This window comes from Humulus lupulus, chromosome 3, assembly GCF_963169125.1.
Source record: "Humulus lupulus chromosome 3, drHumLupu1.1, whole genome shotgun sequence".
In the NCBI taxonomy this organism is placed as follows: domain Eukaryota; kingdom Viridiplantae; phylum Streptophyta; class Magnoliopsida; order Rosales; family Cannabaceae; genus Humulus; species Humulus lupulus.
Window position 1 is genome coordinate 247,933,248 of NC_084795.1, and position 19,415 is coordinate 247,952,662.

At 34.8% G+C, this 19,415-nt stretch overlaps 2 protein-coding genes across 5 annotated transcripts; both read right to left on the reverse strand.

Moving 5' to 3' along the window:
• Window positions 1-660: 660 nt before the first annotated feature.
• On the reverse strand, window positions 661-4,602 carry LOC133823549 (protein WVD2-like 4). Of its 2 annotated transcripts, none has more exons than XM_062256379.1 (9): window positions 4,454-4,602; window positions 2,942-3,194; window positions 2,467-2,853; window positions 2,295-2,353; window positions 2,012-2,089; window positions 1,823-1,901; window positions 1,669-1,740; window positions 1,475-1,582; window positions 661-1,400 (listed from the first exon to the last, which is right to left on the reverse strand). In XM_062256379.1, exons 2-9 carry the CDS (start codon window positions 3,182-3,184, stop codon window positions 972-974), a joined length of 1,455 nt encoding a protein of 484 aa, XP_062112363.1. In that variant the 5' UTR covers window positions 3,185-3,194; window positions 4,454-4,602; the 3' UTR covers window positions 661-971. The 2 variants fall into 2 exon arrangements, with proteins under 2 accessions (XP_062112363.1, XP_062112364.1); XM_062256380.1 differs by having other exon boundaries at window positions 4,140-4,462.
• A 5,048-nt stretch (window positions 4,603-9,650) lies between these two features.
• Window positions 9,651-13,789, reverse strand: LOC133823550 (calcium-dependent protein kinase 26). 3 transcript variants are annotated; one of them, XM_062256382.1, is made up of 7 exons: window positions 12,100-13,789; window positions 11,650-11,790; window positions 11,394-11,546; window positions 11,128-11,243; window positions 10,802-11,002; window positions 10,058-10,282; window positions 9,651-9,949 (listed from the first exon to the last, which is right to left on the reverse strand). In XM_062256382.1, exons 1-7 carry the CDS (start codon window positions 13,025-13,027, stop codon window positions 9,824-9,826), a joined length of 1,890 nt encoding a protein of 629 aa, XP_062112366.1. In that variant the 5' UTR covers window positions 13,028-13,789; the 3' UTR covers window positions 9,651-9,823. The 3 variants fall into 3 exon arrangements, with proteins under 3 accessions (XP_062112366.1, XP_062112365.1, XP_062112367.1); XM_062256381.1 differs by having other exon boundaries at window positions 11,647-11,790; window positions 12,100-13,787; XM_062256383.1 differs by having other exon boundaries at window positions 10,835-11,002; window positions 11,647-11,790; window positions 12,100-13,782.
• Between the last annotated feature and the right edge of the window lie 5,626 nt (window positions 13,790-19,415).

The window sequence follows — 19,415 nt, forward strand, 5'->3', positions numbered from 1 at the left end:
TGAGTATAGTAATGCAATTGTGAAGTCAAGTACATATTGAGGTCTTATGAGAGGGATTAGAGATGTAAGATTTGATGTGGCCAAATAAGTTTGGGGCATAACGAGACACTATAAGAGATGTTTTATGTTGGTCTTTTATAAGATTTGATATATCACTCTCGACCTTTCTTTGCAGGTGGCTCAACCGTGGTACGGTCCATTAGCCAATATATCACTCTTAACCTTTCTAACTAACAATGCGAGAGAAGTGGAGAAAGAGAATTAGAAATCAATAAAATATTCTTTGAAGCATTAAGAGTGTTATATAAATGTGGAGTAGTTACTTTAAATGGAGGTATAGGTTTTGTAAAATGAAGTAGTTGATGGAAGGTGTATTTTAAGAGTCAGCTATATTTATATAAAAAATATATATATAGCTATTTTACCTCACTGAATTAGTGTGAGGCTCTAACCACAAGTCCCAAATGAAGAACTTACCATAAATTCATGGAAGGTCTTATATAGACCCTATTTTCATTAAATTTCTCATTAGAGCCGAGTTTCAGGCACCTGGTAGCTGCTACAACATAACAATTCTTGTATAAACATGTGTTGTCATTTTGTAGTAACAGATATCTGGAAGACTATTTTCTCATACATAAAGAGGGAGACAAAGGAAGAAGTCAAAAAAAGAGAAAATCTACAATCATTAATTGCATACAACTTCAATACGTAGGAAAGGCCTAAACTGGTGGAAAACTAAGAGACAGGAATTTGACATCTTTTGTTTTGTCAAAAACACTTCCAAAAGTTCCAAAATAATGATTCTATAACTTTATAAAGCACACCAGTAATTACATTAACCTTCAAAGTAAACAATAAATGACACTTTCACCAGTGATTCAATAACCGCTATATTCACAACAATTTGGAGCTTTAACAAAGTTTCTTTTCAAAAGTATAAACACAATGATGTATCAGAAAATTTGTCCTCAAACACCAACTGCAACTTCCTGAGGCTTGATCTCATGAGCAGCAGCCGGTGCAACAAGTACATGAGCATTGTTCTCATCAGCATTTGTTTCAGAATCTTGGTCTATCTTCTCATTCGACTGTTCGGATTCTATGATGCCTTCTTTCTGAATTTGTCTTTCTTTGCCAGCCGATTTTGGTTTCTTTGTCTTGACGGGCTTTGATTCAATTTTATTAGCCACGGTTTCCTGAGAATGAACCTTAGCCTGTGACTTCTTGATTGGTTTCTTCAACTCACTGACCTCTTTTTCGTACCCTTTGTTCCCATTGTTCTGGCTTTGGTTCAGAGGCTGGCTTAAAGAAACACCTCCTTCTGAAGAGTTGCTCACTGAAAGATTGGAGATCTTATTCCTTCCAAGCTTTGGAGATTTCGCACGTGTAGTTGGTATCTGAAATAATTTGAAGATTTAGTGTTATGTTTATAATAAATAATAAGTTTGGACTTGTAGGAAGTCTTTGCAACCTTTTTAAGTTCAACTTTTGGAGGTGGCTCTTTATAGAAATTAGGCATTGGAGTAGCTTTAAATGTCATACTCTTCCTCAGTTGCTTGATCTCAGCCTCCTGGCTTTCCTGCAAGACAAATATAACATTAAATAAAAATACATAAAAGGAGATAAAGAACTTCAAGCGTTTCAACTTGTTAGTCCCAACAACACCTTTGATTTCACTTGTAAGGTAGATTTTTCCTCCTCCTTTGCCTGAATCTTCTCCTCAAGCTTTGTATAGAACTAAAAGTAACAATGAGCAGGTAACTAGTTGAGTATTTTCACACTTATTTTCACCCTTTGAAGAAAAAACACTGTCAATTACCTCCTTCCGTTTTGCAGCACGCTCATCCAGCCTGAAGGCAAATCCCGCAGCACTGCTTCTTCGGCCCCCAGTAGTACTTCTGATGATAGTACACAGTAACACAATAGGCTGAGTGAGTGCAAGACAGAGAGAATTGAATCAAACAATAAAAAGAGGAACAACAAATGACAAAATCATCTTGGATCATACGACGTAGTGGAGTATGTATCATCCTCCTCTTTAAGTTGCTGTGCTACTGTAATAGGAGCTGAGTTGTTATCAATTGATCTGAAAATGTTGCAGCAAACATTGTAAGAATAATATCACAAATAGAGTTAATATTTATACATATAAATGTAGACAATTCTCATGTTACGCTGTGTTTTTATGAAGTCAAAGGATGGGTTAGTGCAAATACTCATTTGTAAATTTTGTTACAATTGGACAAGTGAACATGAAAATTCTGTAGTTGGGGAAGTTTATTGTAACTTACAATGAGGTATCAGGTGGAGGGCCATTAGCAGTTTCACTAACAGAACCAATCTTCTCAGACTAAAACCAAACAAATACAAAACACACACTAAGTCGCATAATTAAGAAATGTAATAAACCAAAGTGCATAGACAAAAGATAAAAATAACAAAAATGGAAAAAAAGAATCTTACTGTAGATTGTTTGATGCTAGGAATTGATGTCAATGTAGCCCTCCGAGAAGAAGCCCCATTAGTTTTGTTTCCTTCTTTCGACTGCACTTCTGCAACAATGGAACGCCTACTTGGGTGACTCAAAGAAGAAGATGAAGTGACTGTTCCATTAGCAAAAGAAGGTTCAGCTTTGGTTCCATTTGCTCTGGCCTGTTTGGTTTCTTTTTTCACTAGTAACCCATCTACACTTTTCTTCATTCCATCAACTCGAGCTCCTCTAGCTGGGAAAGAAAGACTCTGAGAAAGGACTCCTTTCTGATTTCTAGACGATTGAGTGGTGCTTTTTAAAATCTTCTCCTTGATAACTTTGCTGTTCTTAGAGGAACCATTGTTTGGAGCATGAGAATCCTGTCCACACAATAGACTAATCAAAATGATGACAGCACAGCTCAAGCTAAGAGTACTTCTAGAATTTTATTATAAGCCAAAAGTTTACCTTTGAAGTTTTTGAATTTTTACTTGGTGGAGCAATCACAGATGCCTTAACTGCCCCACCAGAAGAATCTAGGCCATCAGCAGTGACTGCCACAGGTTCAGATTTTCCATTAATGGTGGGAGCTTTATCCTTAAGATCAGCATTCTGGCCCTCATTATCCAAATTGGTAACTGGTTCTTCAACTTGGTTTTCCTCAACAACACATTTCTCATCTTCCAAAGTGACCCCGTTTTCAGATTCCATAGAAGAAATGCTTAAACAAAATCAAAGGGAAATATTATCAAACACGTGATGTTCGGACCACATAAGCTAACAAAGATGGTTTAGACAGTAATTTGGGCAAAGAAATACAAAAATAAAATAAAATTAGTTGATGTAAAAGAAAGTAGATTTAGTGAGAAAGGTAAAAAACATAGACCCAGAAAATAAGGTGAGAAAAGCTTTAAAATAATAAAAAATGAGATCCACAAGATCAAGATATCAGAATTAGGTCAAAAACATCAACATCTGAGTGGTGCCCCCCCTACAAGAACAAGAATCCAATGCTATATCTTTCAGCTAAAAAAATAGATGAAAAGAAGATGAGAAGAAGCATATTCTGCTATTTCCTTAAACAAAAATATCTCTAAAATCTTCTTCCCAGAAAGAAAAACTACAATATTTTGTGGCATCACCTAAAATTTGATTAAAAAACAATGAAAATTAACCAAATAGATTTTCTGTTTTACAACCCAGAATTATATCAATGCATACATAATTCCAAAAGCCAGAAAACAAAGTTGATTACATATATCTAACAATCCTTAAAAAAATTCTGTATAGAACTTCCAAAATTTCACTCTCTTTCTGGATCAGGTTATGGTTTCTAGATTAAACAAATTTTACTACGCAAAAAAAGCTATTCAGAACAAATGAAAAGAATTGCATAGTCACTCTAACACGGTCCAAGAATGAAATTCAGATTCTGGGTACTTTTGCATACTACATTTTTCTAAAAGGGCAAATCAGATATTCATGGAACTATCATAGATCAATACTTTTCATCATTCTAGTGCACACCCAGATGAAATTAAATGAAAACAATAAAATACCCATATGAAAAATCAATACAACCAATAAAAATATACAGTAAGAGAGTTAAGCAAAAACATAAGAGCGAGTGAGTGACCGCCACAGATCAAGAAAATGGAGAGCCTACCAAGCTCAGTGAGTGGATTCCAAAATTAGGTTGTGGAGATTTAGATTGAAATATTTATAACAAGGAAGAAAAGAGAGGATTAGAGATGGGATAATGGTTTTAAATCAGAAAAAATTAGTGGGGATTGAATAATGGAGTAGAGTGAATAATTATTAATTGAAGCAGTGGAAAAGAGTGAGTTGGAAGAAGAGAAAGAGAGATTGATAATGGCGTTAGGGAGAATATGCAGGAGCAGTGGTGATTGGTGAAGGGTTTAAGTTCAAGTGGTTTGAGATTGATAGTTGAAATCGAAAGCTATAGAGAAAGAAAGCTACCGGAGTTGGTGATACTTCTATCTTCTTCTATCTGGGTTTGCTTCGGCTTTGCTTCGACATATACGAGAGAGAGTGTGTGTGTGTGAGAGAGAGAGACAGAGTTATTTCATCACGAAGTGGATAGAGATTGACTACAAGACACTATGAAACTACTAAAATACCCTTCTTTAACTGTAGACTTTGTTTTTGAATTCTGAATTTTGGGGGAGCGGGCAGACGCAGGGCAAGTGGTATGCTTTGTAATTTCTAAGCAAAAATACTGAGAAACAAAGGTCAGTTGGTTTTTTTTTTTTTTTGTCTTTTTTTATTGTTGGGTAAAGTTCAAACTTTTATTGAATATTTGGCTGTATTATGTTATGAACTTATGATGTAATAATTGTTTTTAAAATGGTCCAATAGATACTTATGGATGGATATTAGAAAAGTGTTAGTTTGGTACTCCAACTTGAAGCATCAAGATTCAAATCAAGTTTGAATCTTTCATCTATACAACAAGAGCAAAAAATCACCGTTAATGTTTTACAAGGAAAGAACTACTATAAATGTTAAAGAAGAAAAGCAAAGTAATGAATTAAAGTTATTCAATTACATGGTAAAAAAGTTCATCCCAGGAATAGTTTTTTTGGTGGGGAGAAATGGAAAGAAGAAAGCGGAAAATACTTTATTTTTTTATTTAAATAATCAACTTTGTATTTTTATTTTTTATTTTTCAAATTAATGTGCAATTATCTACCAAATGACAATACTAGAACCTCCCAACATTGTACAATTATGCTCATTTCTCACTTTTCATTAGTAGTTAGAAAAATTAGTCTTTTTCATATAGTTGGTGATTTAACTCTTTCAGATCACACTGAACCGATATATATCTTATCAATACCAAACAATGAAGCTAAAAAGAAAAGAAACCCCAAATTAGGGTGCACTTTTTATTCTAATTAGTTTTACATGATGATTAGGTAGAATGAAGGATAAGTATCAAATTATTTTTAAAATAAACACCAAGTAAGGAAGGGCATTATGGTAAAAATAAACATGAGTAACAAACAAAAACTGTGGAGAGGGGGGCAAAATGGTCAAGTGGTGAGAGAAACCAATGATTGAAAGCAACGGAAGGCCACTGTGGAAGAACGTGGGAATGGTTCATGTGTGTTGGAGCCGCAGGTGGTGGTGTTGTCCTTCTCGATGACGTGGCGAGACCAAGGAACATGATTGGTCTCACGTTTGGCCAACCTGGACACGTACCCCACCACGCCCACCAACCGCGCGTGAGCTGTAAAAACGTGCGGAGGAGGAATGTAATCAACTCCAACGGCTCGCCTTATCGACCCCTACAATCTCAGCCGTTGATTCCGTGGGGGCCATCATTTGCCACGTGTCCGTTTCTAGTGACCCCACCTTTGAAATTTTGTTTTGGCCTTGGGATTTTGTGGGTGGTACGTTGTATTCATAAGGCTAGGCTGGCCTCTCTCTCTCTGTCTCTCTGAAAATGTCCACTTCACCATGATTTGCTAATTTGGGTCGTGGGCACAAGAAAAATTATGGAGTTTTTTAGTTAAAAAAATGTATAATATCATTTTTTTGGTTTAATATTTTCTTTGATCAAACAAAATTCGTATGAATAATTTACGAAGTAAATGGTGAATACCCATGTGGGTTTTAAATGAATTATTGATTACAACATTATTAACAAATTCTTAGAAGTCACATTGAGAATTAATAGATTGCTAATAAAAAAATTACAATTAGAAAAATTCAAGTAAATTATTTAAAACTTAATGATCATATGATTGGATTAAACAATAAATGATAAAGTTAATTACTCAACTAAATGATAAAGTTAATGAAAAATTGTTAGAAGTCACATTATAAAATAATAATAAAAAATTACTAGTAATACATTGTTTTCTCTTGGAGATAGTTGGGTGAGTAATCTAGCTAAGCATTGTTAGATCACAAGATGTAAACTTGTTTATTATGAAAATTTCTCCATGTTATGTTACACTAGCAAAATTGTAAAGGTAACTTTTTTCTCTCTCTCCATTCATGTGGACCCCACATTACTAAAAAGATAGCACAAAAACTACATGGCCCCAACAAAAAGATAAGTGCCTCTGAGAGCTATGGCCTACCTCGTTTCATCTCAAATAGGAATAGAAAATAATATAAGTCTTCATATTCAAGCTCTTAAGAAAGAATTCCAATGAGTAAGACAATCCCTTATTTTTCCCTAAAAAAAAAAAGGCAATCCCTTATTTGCAAAAAAGGGCCCAATAAATATATTTTTTGAGAGAAATAGAATGACCACATTACATTACGAAAATTTCATGTTCATGATAACATACTAATTAAAAAATATGACAAAATTATGTGGCATTTGAAAAAATAGACTTTTTATAATTTTTTGACTATAATGCCCCTTTTATTAACTCTTCTCTTTCTCTCTCAACCTATCTCTCACAATCTTCATTCCTCTCTCAACTACGGCGACACCACCACCACTATCACTACCTCACCATTGAAGCTCTTTTTCTCACTCAAAAATCGTTTTTCTCTATCATTTCTCATTCGGATCTCTACCCATGACCATCCTTTGGATTGAAGTACCATTGAAGCACCTACCCCCATTAACACCACCATTGAAGTACCCATTGAAGGACTCGTCAAAATTGTGTGTTCTACATACAAATTTTAATATTTTATATGGTCTAATTTTGTAGATCTCGAAAAAATACCAAAATAAAAAAAAATCATCTGAAATGGACATTTGAGTAAAAAGATATGAACCTCCAAAGTTTTCGTCAAATTTCAGCCCTAAGCCTCGAAATTGCATCGAAAAAGTATTGTTTTGGCCAAAAATTAAGTTTTCATGATTACATCACAAGAGCATCGAAACAATATAGATTTTGTATCGAAAAAGTATCGATTTTGCATAAAAAAAAAACCTCATTTAGACCAAAAATCAAGTTTTCATGATTGCATCGCAAGAGCATCGAAACAACATCGAGTTTGCATTGTTTTGACCAAAAAATTCAAGTTTTTATGATTGCAATGATGCAAAATCGATACTGTTTTGATACAAAATCGATGTTATTTCGATGCTCTTGCGATGCAATCACGAAAACTAGATTTTTGGCCAAAACGATTCTTTTTTTATGCAAAATCAATGCAACTTCGATACAAAATCGATGTTGTTTCAATACTCTTGCGATGCAATCATGAAAACTTGTTTTTTAGCCAAAACAATGTTTTTTCGATGCTCTACGCTGAAATTTGACGAACACTTTGAAGGTTCATATCTTTTCACTCAAATGTCTATTTCAGATTTTTTTTTTTTTTTTCCATTTCGGTATTTTTTTCGAGATCTACAAGACTAGACCATATACAATCTTAAAATTTGTATGTAAAACACACAATTTTGACGAGTCCTTCAATGGTGGTGTTAATGGGGTAGGTGCTTCAATCCAAAAGATGGTCATGGGTAGAGATCCCAAGGAGAAATGATAGAGAGAAACGATTTTTGAGTGAGAAAAAAAGCTTCAATGGTGATGTAGTGGTAGCGGTGGTGGTGGTGGTGGTGTCGTCTTAGCAGAAAGAGGAATGGAGAGTGTGAGAGATAGGTTGAGCGAGAATGACAAAAATTAATGAGAGGGACATTATAGTCAAAAAATTCAAAAAAAAAAGTCAATTTTCACGATGCCGCATATTTTTGACATATTTTTAATTAGTATGTGTTATCATGCATAAAGCATGAAATTTCCCTTACATTATTGAATGACTGGCTTCTCAAATGAATGATGGACCTCATGGGGTGTCTTGAAGGTCTTTCCATGGCTTTGTCTATAGCCAAATAAACAAACAAACTGGTTCTTGGTCATTAAAATTGTCCCATTGTGAAACATTATTGTTCATTTTTTTTTATGTTTTGTCCTTTCATTAGGGTATCCATGTATATCATATATATGCATTTGAAAAAGTACCCTTAAAATTTAATCCCTAAAGTTTAAGCTCTAATTGCTGGTTTGGTCCTTAATTTCTCTTGTTTTGTATTTTGAGGACTATTTTAACTTGTGAGGTTTTGGAACTTAATAAAACAAAAAGTTTTAATTAGGCCAAACTACATCCTTTTCTCCAATCTTTTCAGTTTTCAGTGTCTAAATAAAACAGCTACCCATACTTATGGTTCCCCACTTATGGCTAATATGTCTTTAAAATGAAAACTATTTGGGACATGACATTATTAATTTGAAGTCCTGTTTGGGTTTATGGATTTGGGGTTGGGCCAAAATGAGAGTTGGTAGTTTTCAAAGTCCATTTGAGTGCCCAAATATGTATATAACTACTGATTAAAGTGTCCTTAAGCATATAATTGAGTGCCCCCACTTCAGTATAGTTTTATACTGTCATATCTGTTTTGACTCAACAAACATTACCCCACATAGGTTCATCTTGAGTTTTCATTAAAAATGTCCACAAAAGAATAAAAAAGCTCTAAACTGAGTCATAAATTAGTGTTGTTGTTCCTAATAAATCAGAATTTATTTTAACCTCAGAATGGAATGGAGTTTTTTTGTTATTTTAGTCAAATGAGAAATAAAAGAGGGAATTTATGGCTTTGGAATGATTAGGGTTAAATAATGGCATTTGAAAGGCAATTCCCACCAACCACTTTTTCCATCGCTGTATCACTCTGTCAGTGGTGTCATCCAAAAAAAATTAAGGGAAGAAATTCACACATTTAAATTAAGTTCCCAACAAAAAATTGCAGCTTGCCAATTATTTGTCGGCAGTAGAAGTACAAAGAATGAAGAATCATCTAAAAATCACTGCAAAATTAACTGACACACATCTATGAAGGTCATTTGGTTCAAAGGTTGAAAGGGAATAACTTTTTTCTGTGTATTATTTGACACAAAAAAAGATTATATGTATTTGGAGAACATTACAGAGTTGATATGATTAAGTGAATGACATTCCAATCAATCAAAATGAGATTATTCTTTGTGTCTTTTCTTGCTTGTACTTATAAGTGATAAGGAAAGAAAAGCAAAATACTTTCTCTCATATTTATATTTATGTGTGTGTGTGTAGCCTACTGTGTGATCAGATTGTTCAGTTATATGTTAAGACACATAACATTCTATTGTCTATTGTATATAGATACAAGATGCTTGGAACTATGTGGTGAACAAGACAATTGTACAGTAAGGAATCAACTAGCACTTTATTTAAAAAACAATAGTACTTGTAAACCATGAAAAGTTGGTATGCATTAACACATTTACAAAACAGTCAATCAGTCAAATTCTTTTTTTTACTTTCAACCTTCTTTGTTTGTTAATTTTTTTTTTTCTATAAGAATACGGTATGTTAACAAACAGGTAGTACCTCCCTAAATCCAACACTAAAACTTCTACTATGTAACACTTTCCTATCCAAATCAGCATTGTCTTTCTGCATCATGGCCACAAACTCATTGTAATCTATTCGACCATCCTGAAACACATACAAATACAACATAAGTACTTATAATGTAACAACAAACAATATATATGTTTTGCTAATTATAGGATAGTTTAATAAGAAAAGAAAAGGTGTACTCACATTATCTTGATCTATTTCTTGGATCATTTCTTCCAAATGGACATCTTCGATGCCAAACTCCTCACAGGCTCGTTGAAGAGCGTCTAGAGTGATGTAGCCACTGCCATCTCGGTCAAAATATGAAAAAGCGGCAACTAGATGATCTTCCTTGTCGATTTTATTTAAATGCAAGGTTGCAGCTATGAACTCCCCATAGTCAATTGTACCACTGTTATCAAAATCTGCCTGCAGTTCGGAAAAATAAAAATGTATAATTAGCATCGAAGGAGTTGTATAATATAGTTTGTGTATGAATTAAGATGACCCTTAAAATTAGACCCCCTCAAAGGGAAGTTGGTGAAGAAAAGAAGAGTAAACAACTATAAAACAGAACCGGTGACCTTGTAATGAAGAAGATATTTCTAATGCACATAACCCCGTAAAATAAGAGCATTACAGTTCAATTGTATAGCGCTTCCAATAATTTAATCACTAGTTCACTACATGAATGTACTTTTATTTTCAATAAAAATAATGGGGATCGAGAAAGTAAACTTTTAAAATTCTCTTTTTACTCTAGAGAAAGATGAGCATATGATGAGAGGCAATTTTACATGGATAGGGATCAAGAGTTTAAAAATGTTCTTTTGAAATCTAAACTGCAATTCATATGATCAAGTACCATGTAGCATCATTAATTTAAAGTCAATTAGAATTTTCAAGTTTGATTTGTCTATAATTTAAAAAAAAAAAAAAAAAGAGCACCACATATGAGCCAATGATGATTCTGATACTTACAGCCTGCAAAAGATGATGAATTTCCGACTCGCTTAGATTAGCACCAAAGCTTTTCAATCCAACTTTGAGTTCTTCAAAAGTAATCTGACCACTATTGTCAGTGTTAATCATTCTAAACATTTCCTTTAGTCCAGAAATTTCTTCATCAGAGAGGTTCTCAGCAATAATCTGCAAACATTTAATCAATTTAGTCGAGCAAAATAGGACTCTCCATGACAAAAAACTAAAAACCATGTTTTTTTTTATAATATTAAGTAACCTCGGATTGACTTGTGCTATGCTTAAGTACTTACTCTGAGTGCCATTTTCTTTAATTTGTTCATAGCAGAAAACTGCTTCATGCGACTTAAAACTGCTGAATCTAGAGGCTTGTCTAAGGCCATTCCATCAGCCTGAACCCAAGGGTGGCCTGCATGTAATCAAACAAACTATTCTCAATCTGAATTGCAATATCCGTGAAAACGCGCCCCGTTTGACGGTATAAAGCAATCTGGCTTATTATCCACACAGATCATAGCATCTCAATTTAAATAAAATGAATACGAGAAACAAAACTTACAAAGAACTTCATGAGCAGTTAGCCGTTTTTTAGGGTCTCTAACTAACATCCTCTTAATCAAGTCTTTGGCACTTTCAGAAATACTAGGCCAGGGATCTGATGAGAAGTCAAGGTCACCATGCAAAACCTCCTCAAATATCTCATGCTCAGTTTCTAAAAAGGAAAAGAAAGAAAGAACAGGAAACATGTCAAAAGGGGTTTGAAAAAAAAGGCGAAACATATCATCAAACTACTGGACATCAGAAAAACCAACCACCCCAAAATGGAGGCACCCCACATAAGAGTATGTAGACGATCACGCCCACACTCCAAATATCTGCTTCTGGACCATAATGCCTTCGCAGAATTTCGGGTGCCAGATAATATGGGCTTCCAACCACATCAGTGAATATTTCCCCTGTCATTTGAGTGTGTCAATTACAAAGAGGACATGTTTGAAAATGGGAAGGAAACACATTAATGGAATGTGTCCTCAACTAGAAATTTACATTTTAAAGCAAAGGCACACCAGTGACATAATCACATTAATCATGAACGATTTTATGGAAGTTTATATGCTGCTCCTAAAAACAGAAAAGGCCATGGCCACATTTTTGTCTATAAGGATAGTCCAAGATAAAATCTTTATAAGATCCCTACCAATAACACTGCAAGTAAATAGTAAAAGAGTTATTCTAAAAAGCATAATTAAGAAAGTTATCCCTGCCTGGCTTGAAGAATACCGATAACCCGAAATCGATGGCCTTAAGAGGAGAATCCTCATGCTCATTGACAAAAAGAAAATTCTCAGGCTTAAGATCACGATGCATAACCCCCAAAGAGTGGCAGGCTTCTACAACATCAACTATAGTCTTTGTTAGCTGAGCTGCCTTTCTCTCAGTGTAATGTCCTCTCTTAACAATCCTATCAAAGAGCTCACCCCCAGAACACAACTCCATCACAACATGAACTGCAACAGCATCCTCATACGCCCCTTTAATTGAAACAACATTAGAACTCCCTGCCAAGTGATGCATTATCTGAATTTCCCTCTTCACATCGTCCACATCATCTTCTGTGAGCAACTTTCTTTTGGCTAAGGATTTGCAAGCATACTCTTTTCCGGTTGTTTTCTCCACACAAAGAAAAGTTGTTCCAAATTGACCATTTCCAAGCTTATGCCCCAAATTGTAGTACTCCTTCAAATGGCCTGTTTTCGTCTGCAAAACCAAGTCTGCTTGGAGCCCTGCACTTGCTGATCTCTTAACATTATGAGCCTTCTTTGGCTTTGTTTGCTTGATGGATTCTTGGGGATTTACAATGGTCGGTTTAGTCTCTTCCTTGGGTTTTTGTGGCTTTTCTGGTTGAGTATTCTCTTGCTTTGGCTCAAAATGATCTTCATCCACCATTTTCAATGGTTTTGGGGCAATGTTTTGAGCGAGTTGACCAAGTTCTGAGTCATCATACTTGTTCAAAGGAGATCCTTTACAAGTGGTGATGTGTTTATTGATATGGAAAACCAAACAATCTGAGGTACTAGGCCACCAAATTGAATCGGAAATCGACTGAAAAAGTCCCTCTTTCAAAACCCTTGAGTTGACACAATTATTTCCCATCTGGGCCTTAAAGTTTATGAAGTTATCCTTAATGAACATCCAAAGAAACACAACAAAACTCTCATACAGGCCCAAAAAAACCCCTGCTTTTCCTTTTCCACTCAAAAGAAAATTAACAAAGGAAACACTTGAACGACCAGGAATAAGAGTTGCATTAAAACTTGTGAAAATCCAAAATCTAAAAACTTGAGAACGAAGACGACAAAGTCATCAAAGATGAAACAAAAAGCATCCTAAAATCTTCTCAAAAACGCCATTGGACTATTTCAGATACCAAACACAAATAGGGAAAGAAAAGAAACCTAAAAGAGAAAAACTCAAACTGAATTCGGGAGACTACCCAGAAAAAAAAAACGTAGAAATCTACCCTTCTAAGGAATATGATCCAAAATGGAAACGTGGACAAAACCCACCAATAAAATCCAATTATATTGACAATATCCCGCCCAACTGAAAGAATTTTCCTCTCTCTGTTTTGGTTTTTTATTCATGAGGAAAAATTCAGAGCATGGAAATGGGTAGAAAATGACAGAACAAAGACCAACTAAAACAGAAGAAGCGGTCGTTTACAGTGTTTGAAAATCCTTTCTTTTCACCATTTATATAATGAAAATAATAACTGAAAGTATAATTATACAATTATTCAAAACATGCAAACGCGGAAAAGGGAAGAAAAATAAGGAAGAAGAAGAAGAGAGTGGTTACAATACAGGTTTTTCCGTTTAAATGGTTCAAAAATTACATTTGCAGTTTCAGAGGACGACGCGCAAAACCTTTATATTCTTATATCACCACACCACTTGAACACCTTTTCCACTCTACACATATATTATATTAATGTTGACCCCAATGATATATATTGTATAGTATGAACATGATGACTATACTTACAAGATCTTGTCAATATAAATATAATTAATGTGACACTACTATTTTAACTATAAAATAAATATTGGGTTATAATATTAATATGGGATTAACTGGATTCAGATGGCAAACATTTTTTATGACTTCTGATTTTTTTTTTCTTGGTCATTGTCTTTGTGATGATTTGACCGCCATAGTAAAGTTCGTCGGCTTTTATTTATAACCGCCGGCAATAGCTTCTTTTTCTTTTTCCTATAATGTTCGAAAGGAACAAATTAAAACAAAAAAGTTGTATCATTTTGGACCAATCAAAATGTGTCCAAACTATTATTGATTTTGCTCAATTGTCAACTATATAATTTTTGTATCCCGATTTTGACATTTATATAAGCTCCATGGCGCAAAACTTAGATATTTTTAAATTATTTTAAGCAAAACTTTAATTATAAAAATAAATATTTTTTATAATTTTATAATTAATAAATATTTTTTATTTTAATAAGAAAATTTGATAAATGATGCATTAAATGAGATACTATAACAAAATTATTCTAGCATACGTAAACATAACTATTTTATACTAGTATTCTCATTATTTCCTAAAATGCCCCTAACAGACCTCACACAAGTTCCTCCTCTCTCGTCCACTCTTTCACGTCCAAGCTCACCCTCGCCCAAATTCTCTCTTCTTCTAATTCCAATATCTAAATAAAATAAAAAATAAAAACAAGGCAACCACCAAGATTGAATCGATTCGATCGAGCTTTTGAGGCTGTGTTTTGGGGAAGTTTGAATCCTATCAAGGCAAAATAACACTGAGTTTCATAGAAATAAAATAATATAAATAAAAAAGAATACACAAATCCTAAGGATTCAGAATTAATTGTGAATCCAACAAACAATAAAAAATAGAGGCAAAAAAAATATGGGTAAGTATATTTTCCGTAAATGTAGCGATTAAACTTGTTTATTTACATTGCTTTAACTATTTCGAACAGATCTGTGTCTGCATTTTGAATTTTTTTTTACTGTTTCACGGTCGGATTAGAACTGAGTTTTTCTAGGTTTTTTTCTGGGTTCTTCGTCTGCCTCGATAAGTTTCGATGAAACTCGACATGCCTCGATGTAGGTTAGGAATGGACCACCTTGATTAGCCTCGATTGTCCTCGATAGGGACTCGAAGTGTCCTATAGATGACCACCTCGATTAACCTCGATGGACCTCGATATGCAGACAAAATTTCTCATACTTGGCCACATCGATTAGACTCAATGGTCCTCGATGGACCTCTATTTGATTCAATTCATGGCCACCTCGATGAGACACGATTGTCCTTGATGGACCTCGACATGTTGACCTCGACAGAACTCAATTAAAATCGATGGAACTTCATATTTTGCAGTTTTTTATGTTATTAAATTTTTTACCTTTTTTTATTTTTTTGTCAATGCAGATTCAACAGTTTCTATATTTGCTACATACAATGGTGTTTGGGAACTGGAATATAAGAATTGGATTTTTCGGGATGCTGAAAATCAAGTTCTCCCTTTGGAGAAGAGTGTGACGTACGAGCAACTAGTTGAAATTTTGTATGATGAGCTTAAAGTGGATAAATGTGTGTACAAATTGAAACTTGAGGTCTCGTACACATGCAAAGAGCATTGACAATTCGTTATTGCTACAATTGAGTTTATGGTGAAGAAATCGGGTATTGATGTGTGGTACATAACCTGCAAGGATCCTGATTATGGTTGGAGATTGAGGGGAAAGAAAAAAAAATTGTTAATAACATTTTAAAGCAATCTGGTAACCATCGAGGCCCATCAAGGCTTGCCGGGGCAATACATGTTCAAAGCAAAACTATTTTTATCGAGGCATATTGAGGTACAATTAAATAAAGCAATCATCGAGGCCTGTCAAGGTCTGTCAAAATTATACAACTATCTAGGCCTATCGAGACATGTCAAGGCCTATCAAGGTGCCACTAACATTAATTTTTTTTCTAGCTACATCGAAACTTGTCGAGGTCTATTGAGACCTGTCGAGGCCTATCAAGATGCCACTAACATTAAGTTTTTTTCTAGCTACATTAAAACCTGTCGAGGTCTATCAAGGCACTATCTAAACCTATCGAGGTACTTAAACTCCTACAATACCCAATTTTTCCAATTTAAATCGATGCATGTCTAGGCCAATCGAGGCCTGTCGAGGTATCAATCATCGGGACCTATCGATTTCTATTGAGGTGAATAAAAAAACTCGAAGAAAAAAAACCCAGATTTCTTCATTCCCCAGCCCCGATCTATCCTATGAACAAAAAAATTAACAAATAAACCAGGCCCAGACAATTTATTGCATAATAAACAAGTAAATCTCTCACATTTGCTTACTTCTGAGTTGTTTTGTCGATCTATGGGGTTTTCTTGCCTACCCGCCTACTCTGGTTGTCCCCTTCGACAAGATTTCTTGCCACTAATGCGTGGTCGTGGTTGTGGAAGACAATGCCCACAAATTCCCTTGGGTTCCGACAGTGAATGTGAAAAGAGAGTGAGGGATTTGGGAATTTTGGTTTCGAGACCGAGAGAGTGAGGGAGAGAATAGAGAGAGTCCGAGAGAGTAGAGAGAGAAAGTGGGAAACAAATGTCAATGGTATTTTTGGAACTAAGGAAGACAATATGATCAAATTGAGATGTTTATACCCAATTTACTGCATAAATACCTTAACTTTTCTTTTGATAATCATTATATCAAAAAGCCAGCTATAATTATAAAATTTGTTATATATTATAATATTATTTTTGCTTCTCATAATTATTTCAAATTATTATTTTACCAAACATACAACAATTTTATACTTCATAAGTTTATTTTTTCCCACTAAAACTAATTTTTGAATAAGTTATAGCTCTACCCATTGATGAAACCAAAATTAATATATAAAAGGGGCCAAAAATTTATTAAAAATTATATTAATGTTATACAATATATATTTAACATATATACATGTAAACCAATTGTACTTTTCTATGTTAATAATGTCAAGTTACAAATTATGGGTGTCTGCCCATCTTTGTGCTCTGTGGCAGTTAGTGTTTTTTAACAGTTTTCATCAGTTTTTTTTTCAGTTTCCACCCACGTTCATCTCATGTTATTCCATTTTTGGTTTCAATGTTTTGCCCTTTTCATTGAATCTTTATTGGGCTTTCTCTTCCATGGATCCCCTCATCAATTCCATGCATTCTACCCTCTCTCTCTCACTGCTAAGGAAAAGGAGGTTCTTACTATTGATGCTGATGCCAATACTCATTCCACTCAACCTCTTGATCATATTCTGGTTGCTTGAGTTCTCTCTAATAATAATGTCCACAAACCTTCTTTCCATCAACAAATGTCTGGTCATTGGAAAGGTCGATTTCCTGTATATATTTCTGATTTTCACTTTAATATGTTTCTAGTTTCCTTTGGTTGTGCAGATGATAAATTTATAGTGGAAGTCTGTGAACCATGGCATTTTTAGAATCACCATATCATTTTGCACACACCAATTATTTTGCAAAATGTCACAGTTGAATCTTTGACTACTACTCCATTGCGAGTTCAAGTGCATCGACCCCCCTTTCTTAGCAAGTCTACTCCACTGGCTCTTGCTATTGGTAATATTGTTGGTGATTATATGGATGTCGATGAAGACTCCTTAAATGAAGGATGTGGTCCATTTATGCGTCTGTGTGCACAAGTTGATGTAACCAAACCACTCACTTGTGGTCAAATGATTAGATTGCCTCAGATCAAGGATGAATTCTGGGTTGAGTTCCGTTATGAATGGTTGCCAGAATACTGTTTTGAGTGTGGTCTTCTTGGTCATCCATACCAGCATTGTTTGTTGTACTTAGAAAAGTTAGATTCTGGTGAGGACCTTGAGTTGAGTTACGGACCATGGATGAAAGGATCCCTTTTACCAATATCTACATATGATCAATACCGATCTAATTTTTCCAAAGAAAATGCTTGGCCTTTCATCACTCGATTGGCTAGAACAACTTTCATTGATATTATCCCCTCACTACAATGTCGTCTAGTGCTACAGCCACCCATTTTGTTTGATGGTGAATCATCCGCTGCTCTTGTCATCAAGAATAATGATCCATTGCATGCCCAAACTTCTCCATTAGATACGTTACCAATACTATCTATCACTAGGAAGGTTTCCACTCCCGCTCCAAACTCCACCTCGTGCCTACCCCCTCCACCACATCATCCACCATCCATTGATTCCCTTTCCATTTTTGACTTCCGCACTTTATGTTGGGGAGAGTGAGATAACACTACATCAATATTTAGAATCTATACAAAAATTGGATTGACAGAGACTAAATAAAGATTGAGAAAGATTATGCAAACCCAAGTTGGTGAATAATCTTCTTCAACCTTGATGAACCTTCAAAACCCTTATAGAACCACCACTATGAGCAAATCCTTAGAATAATGCAAAACCACAAAACCAAGGCTTATACAAGTTTCTTAACACTGTCTAGCCACCATGGATGCTTGAGGCATTTTCTAGGAGGAAATGAGGATTGATATTAAACAAGTCTTAAACTCACAAAGTCAAGCACTTTCTTTATGAGTTCTTGGAGAAAACTTGAGATTCTTGGAGCTAAAGAGAGAGAAAGGTAGAGAGAGATTGGAGAGAGTGATCAAGTCTTCTAAAACTCTATTTTGACCCTTATATAGAGTAGGCACCATCATTAGGTCTAACCAATATGATTAGACTTGTAAATTATGTCATTTAGAGAAATTTACGTAACTTGTACGGCCTGCCAGGCGATACGTCGCCTACATGCAAGCGATGCATCGCCTGCTAGGGTTTTTTGAAACCCTAAGCATCAGGCAATGCTACGCCACTTGGGTGGCGATGCATCGCCACCCTCTTTGTTTTTGGATACTTCCAAAGGTCCTAAAATTGCTCCAAATGCTACCAAACCTTAGATACCTTCATGCATCGCTTTGGACCCAAAATTGCATTTTTAAAGTGCCTACAATCAAAGCTCAAATTTCACATATTCACTATGTGAAATTCACTAAGTGTTTAGACCTAGCTTGTATTTTAACACTTATATTTTTGTATTTAACCAATCATAACAATCCCCCACTTGGTTAAATACAAGTCTCATTCTCTAGCTTAAAATAGTTTTGGTGCATAAAATAAAGTACCTTTCAGTTTGAACTTTACCTTAGTGAAAATACCACAAAGTCTTATCGAAATAATTAGTTGCTTAAAATCTTGAACCAAGTATTCCATATGATAAAACTTGTGACACCTCACACACCTCCACCACATCTTTTTCTTTCCCACTTTCTTGCTTAGCACTATCATGGCCTTGTGCTCATCCCTTCATGAAATTTTTGAGGAGAAACTCCAGCTCCCATGAGATGCGGCACCACCTCTAAGTCCACATAGGTGAAGTTCTTACAACATCTTTGCTACATTTATAGATGCTTGTTACACTCGACTAAACTTCATTAAAAGCCCTAGGCTTAACCCTAACTCGGTAGCAAC

Excerpts from the sequence above, each read along its gene's own strand:
- LOC133823549 (XM_062256379.1), bottom strand. The coding sequence starts at position 3,184 with ATGGAATCTGAAAACGGGGTCACTTTGGAAGATGAGAAATGTGTTGTT. Across the intron at positions 1,902-2,011 it reads GATACATACTCCACTACGTC|AAGTACTACTGGGGGCCGAA; the intron begins GTATGATCCAAG and ends TACTATCATCAG. Across the intron at positions 1,401-1,474 it reads CAAAAGTTGAACTTAAAAAG|ATACCAACTACACGTGCGAA; the intron begins GTTGCAAAGACT and ends AAATTATTTCAG.
- LOC133823550 (XM_062256381.1), bottom strand. The coding sequence starts at position 13,027 with ATGTTCATTAAGGATAACTTCATAAACTTTAAGGCCCAGATGGGAAAT. Across the intron at positions 11,547-11,646 it reads GGTGCCTCCATTTTGGGGTG|AAACTGAGCATGAGATATTT; the intron begins GTTGGTTTTTCT and ends TTTCCTTTTTAG. Across the intron at positions 11,244-11,393 it reads AACTGCTCATGAAGTTCTTT|GCCACCCTTGGGTTCAGGCT; the intron begins GTAAGTTTTGTT and ends GATTACATGCAG.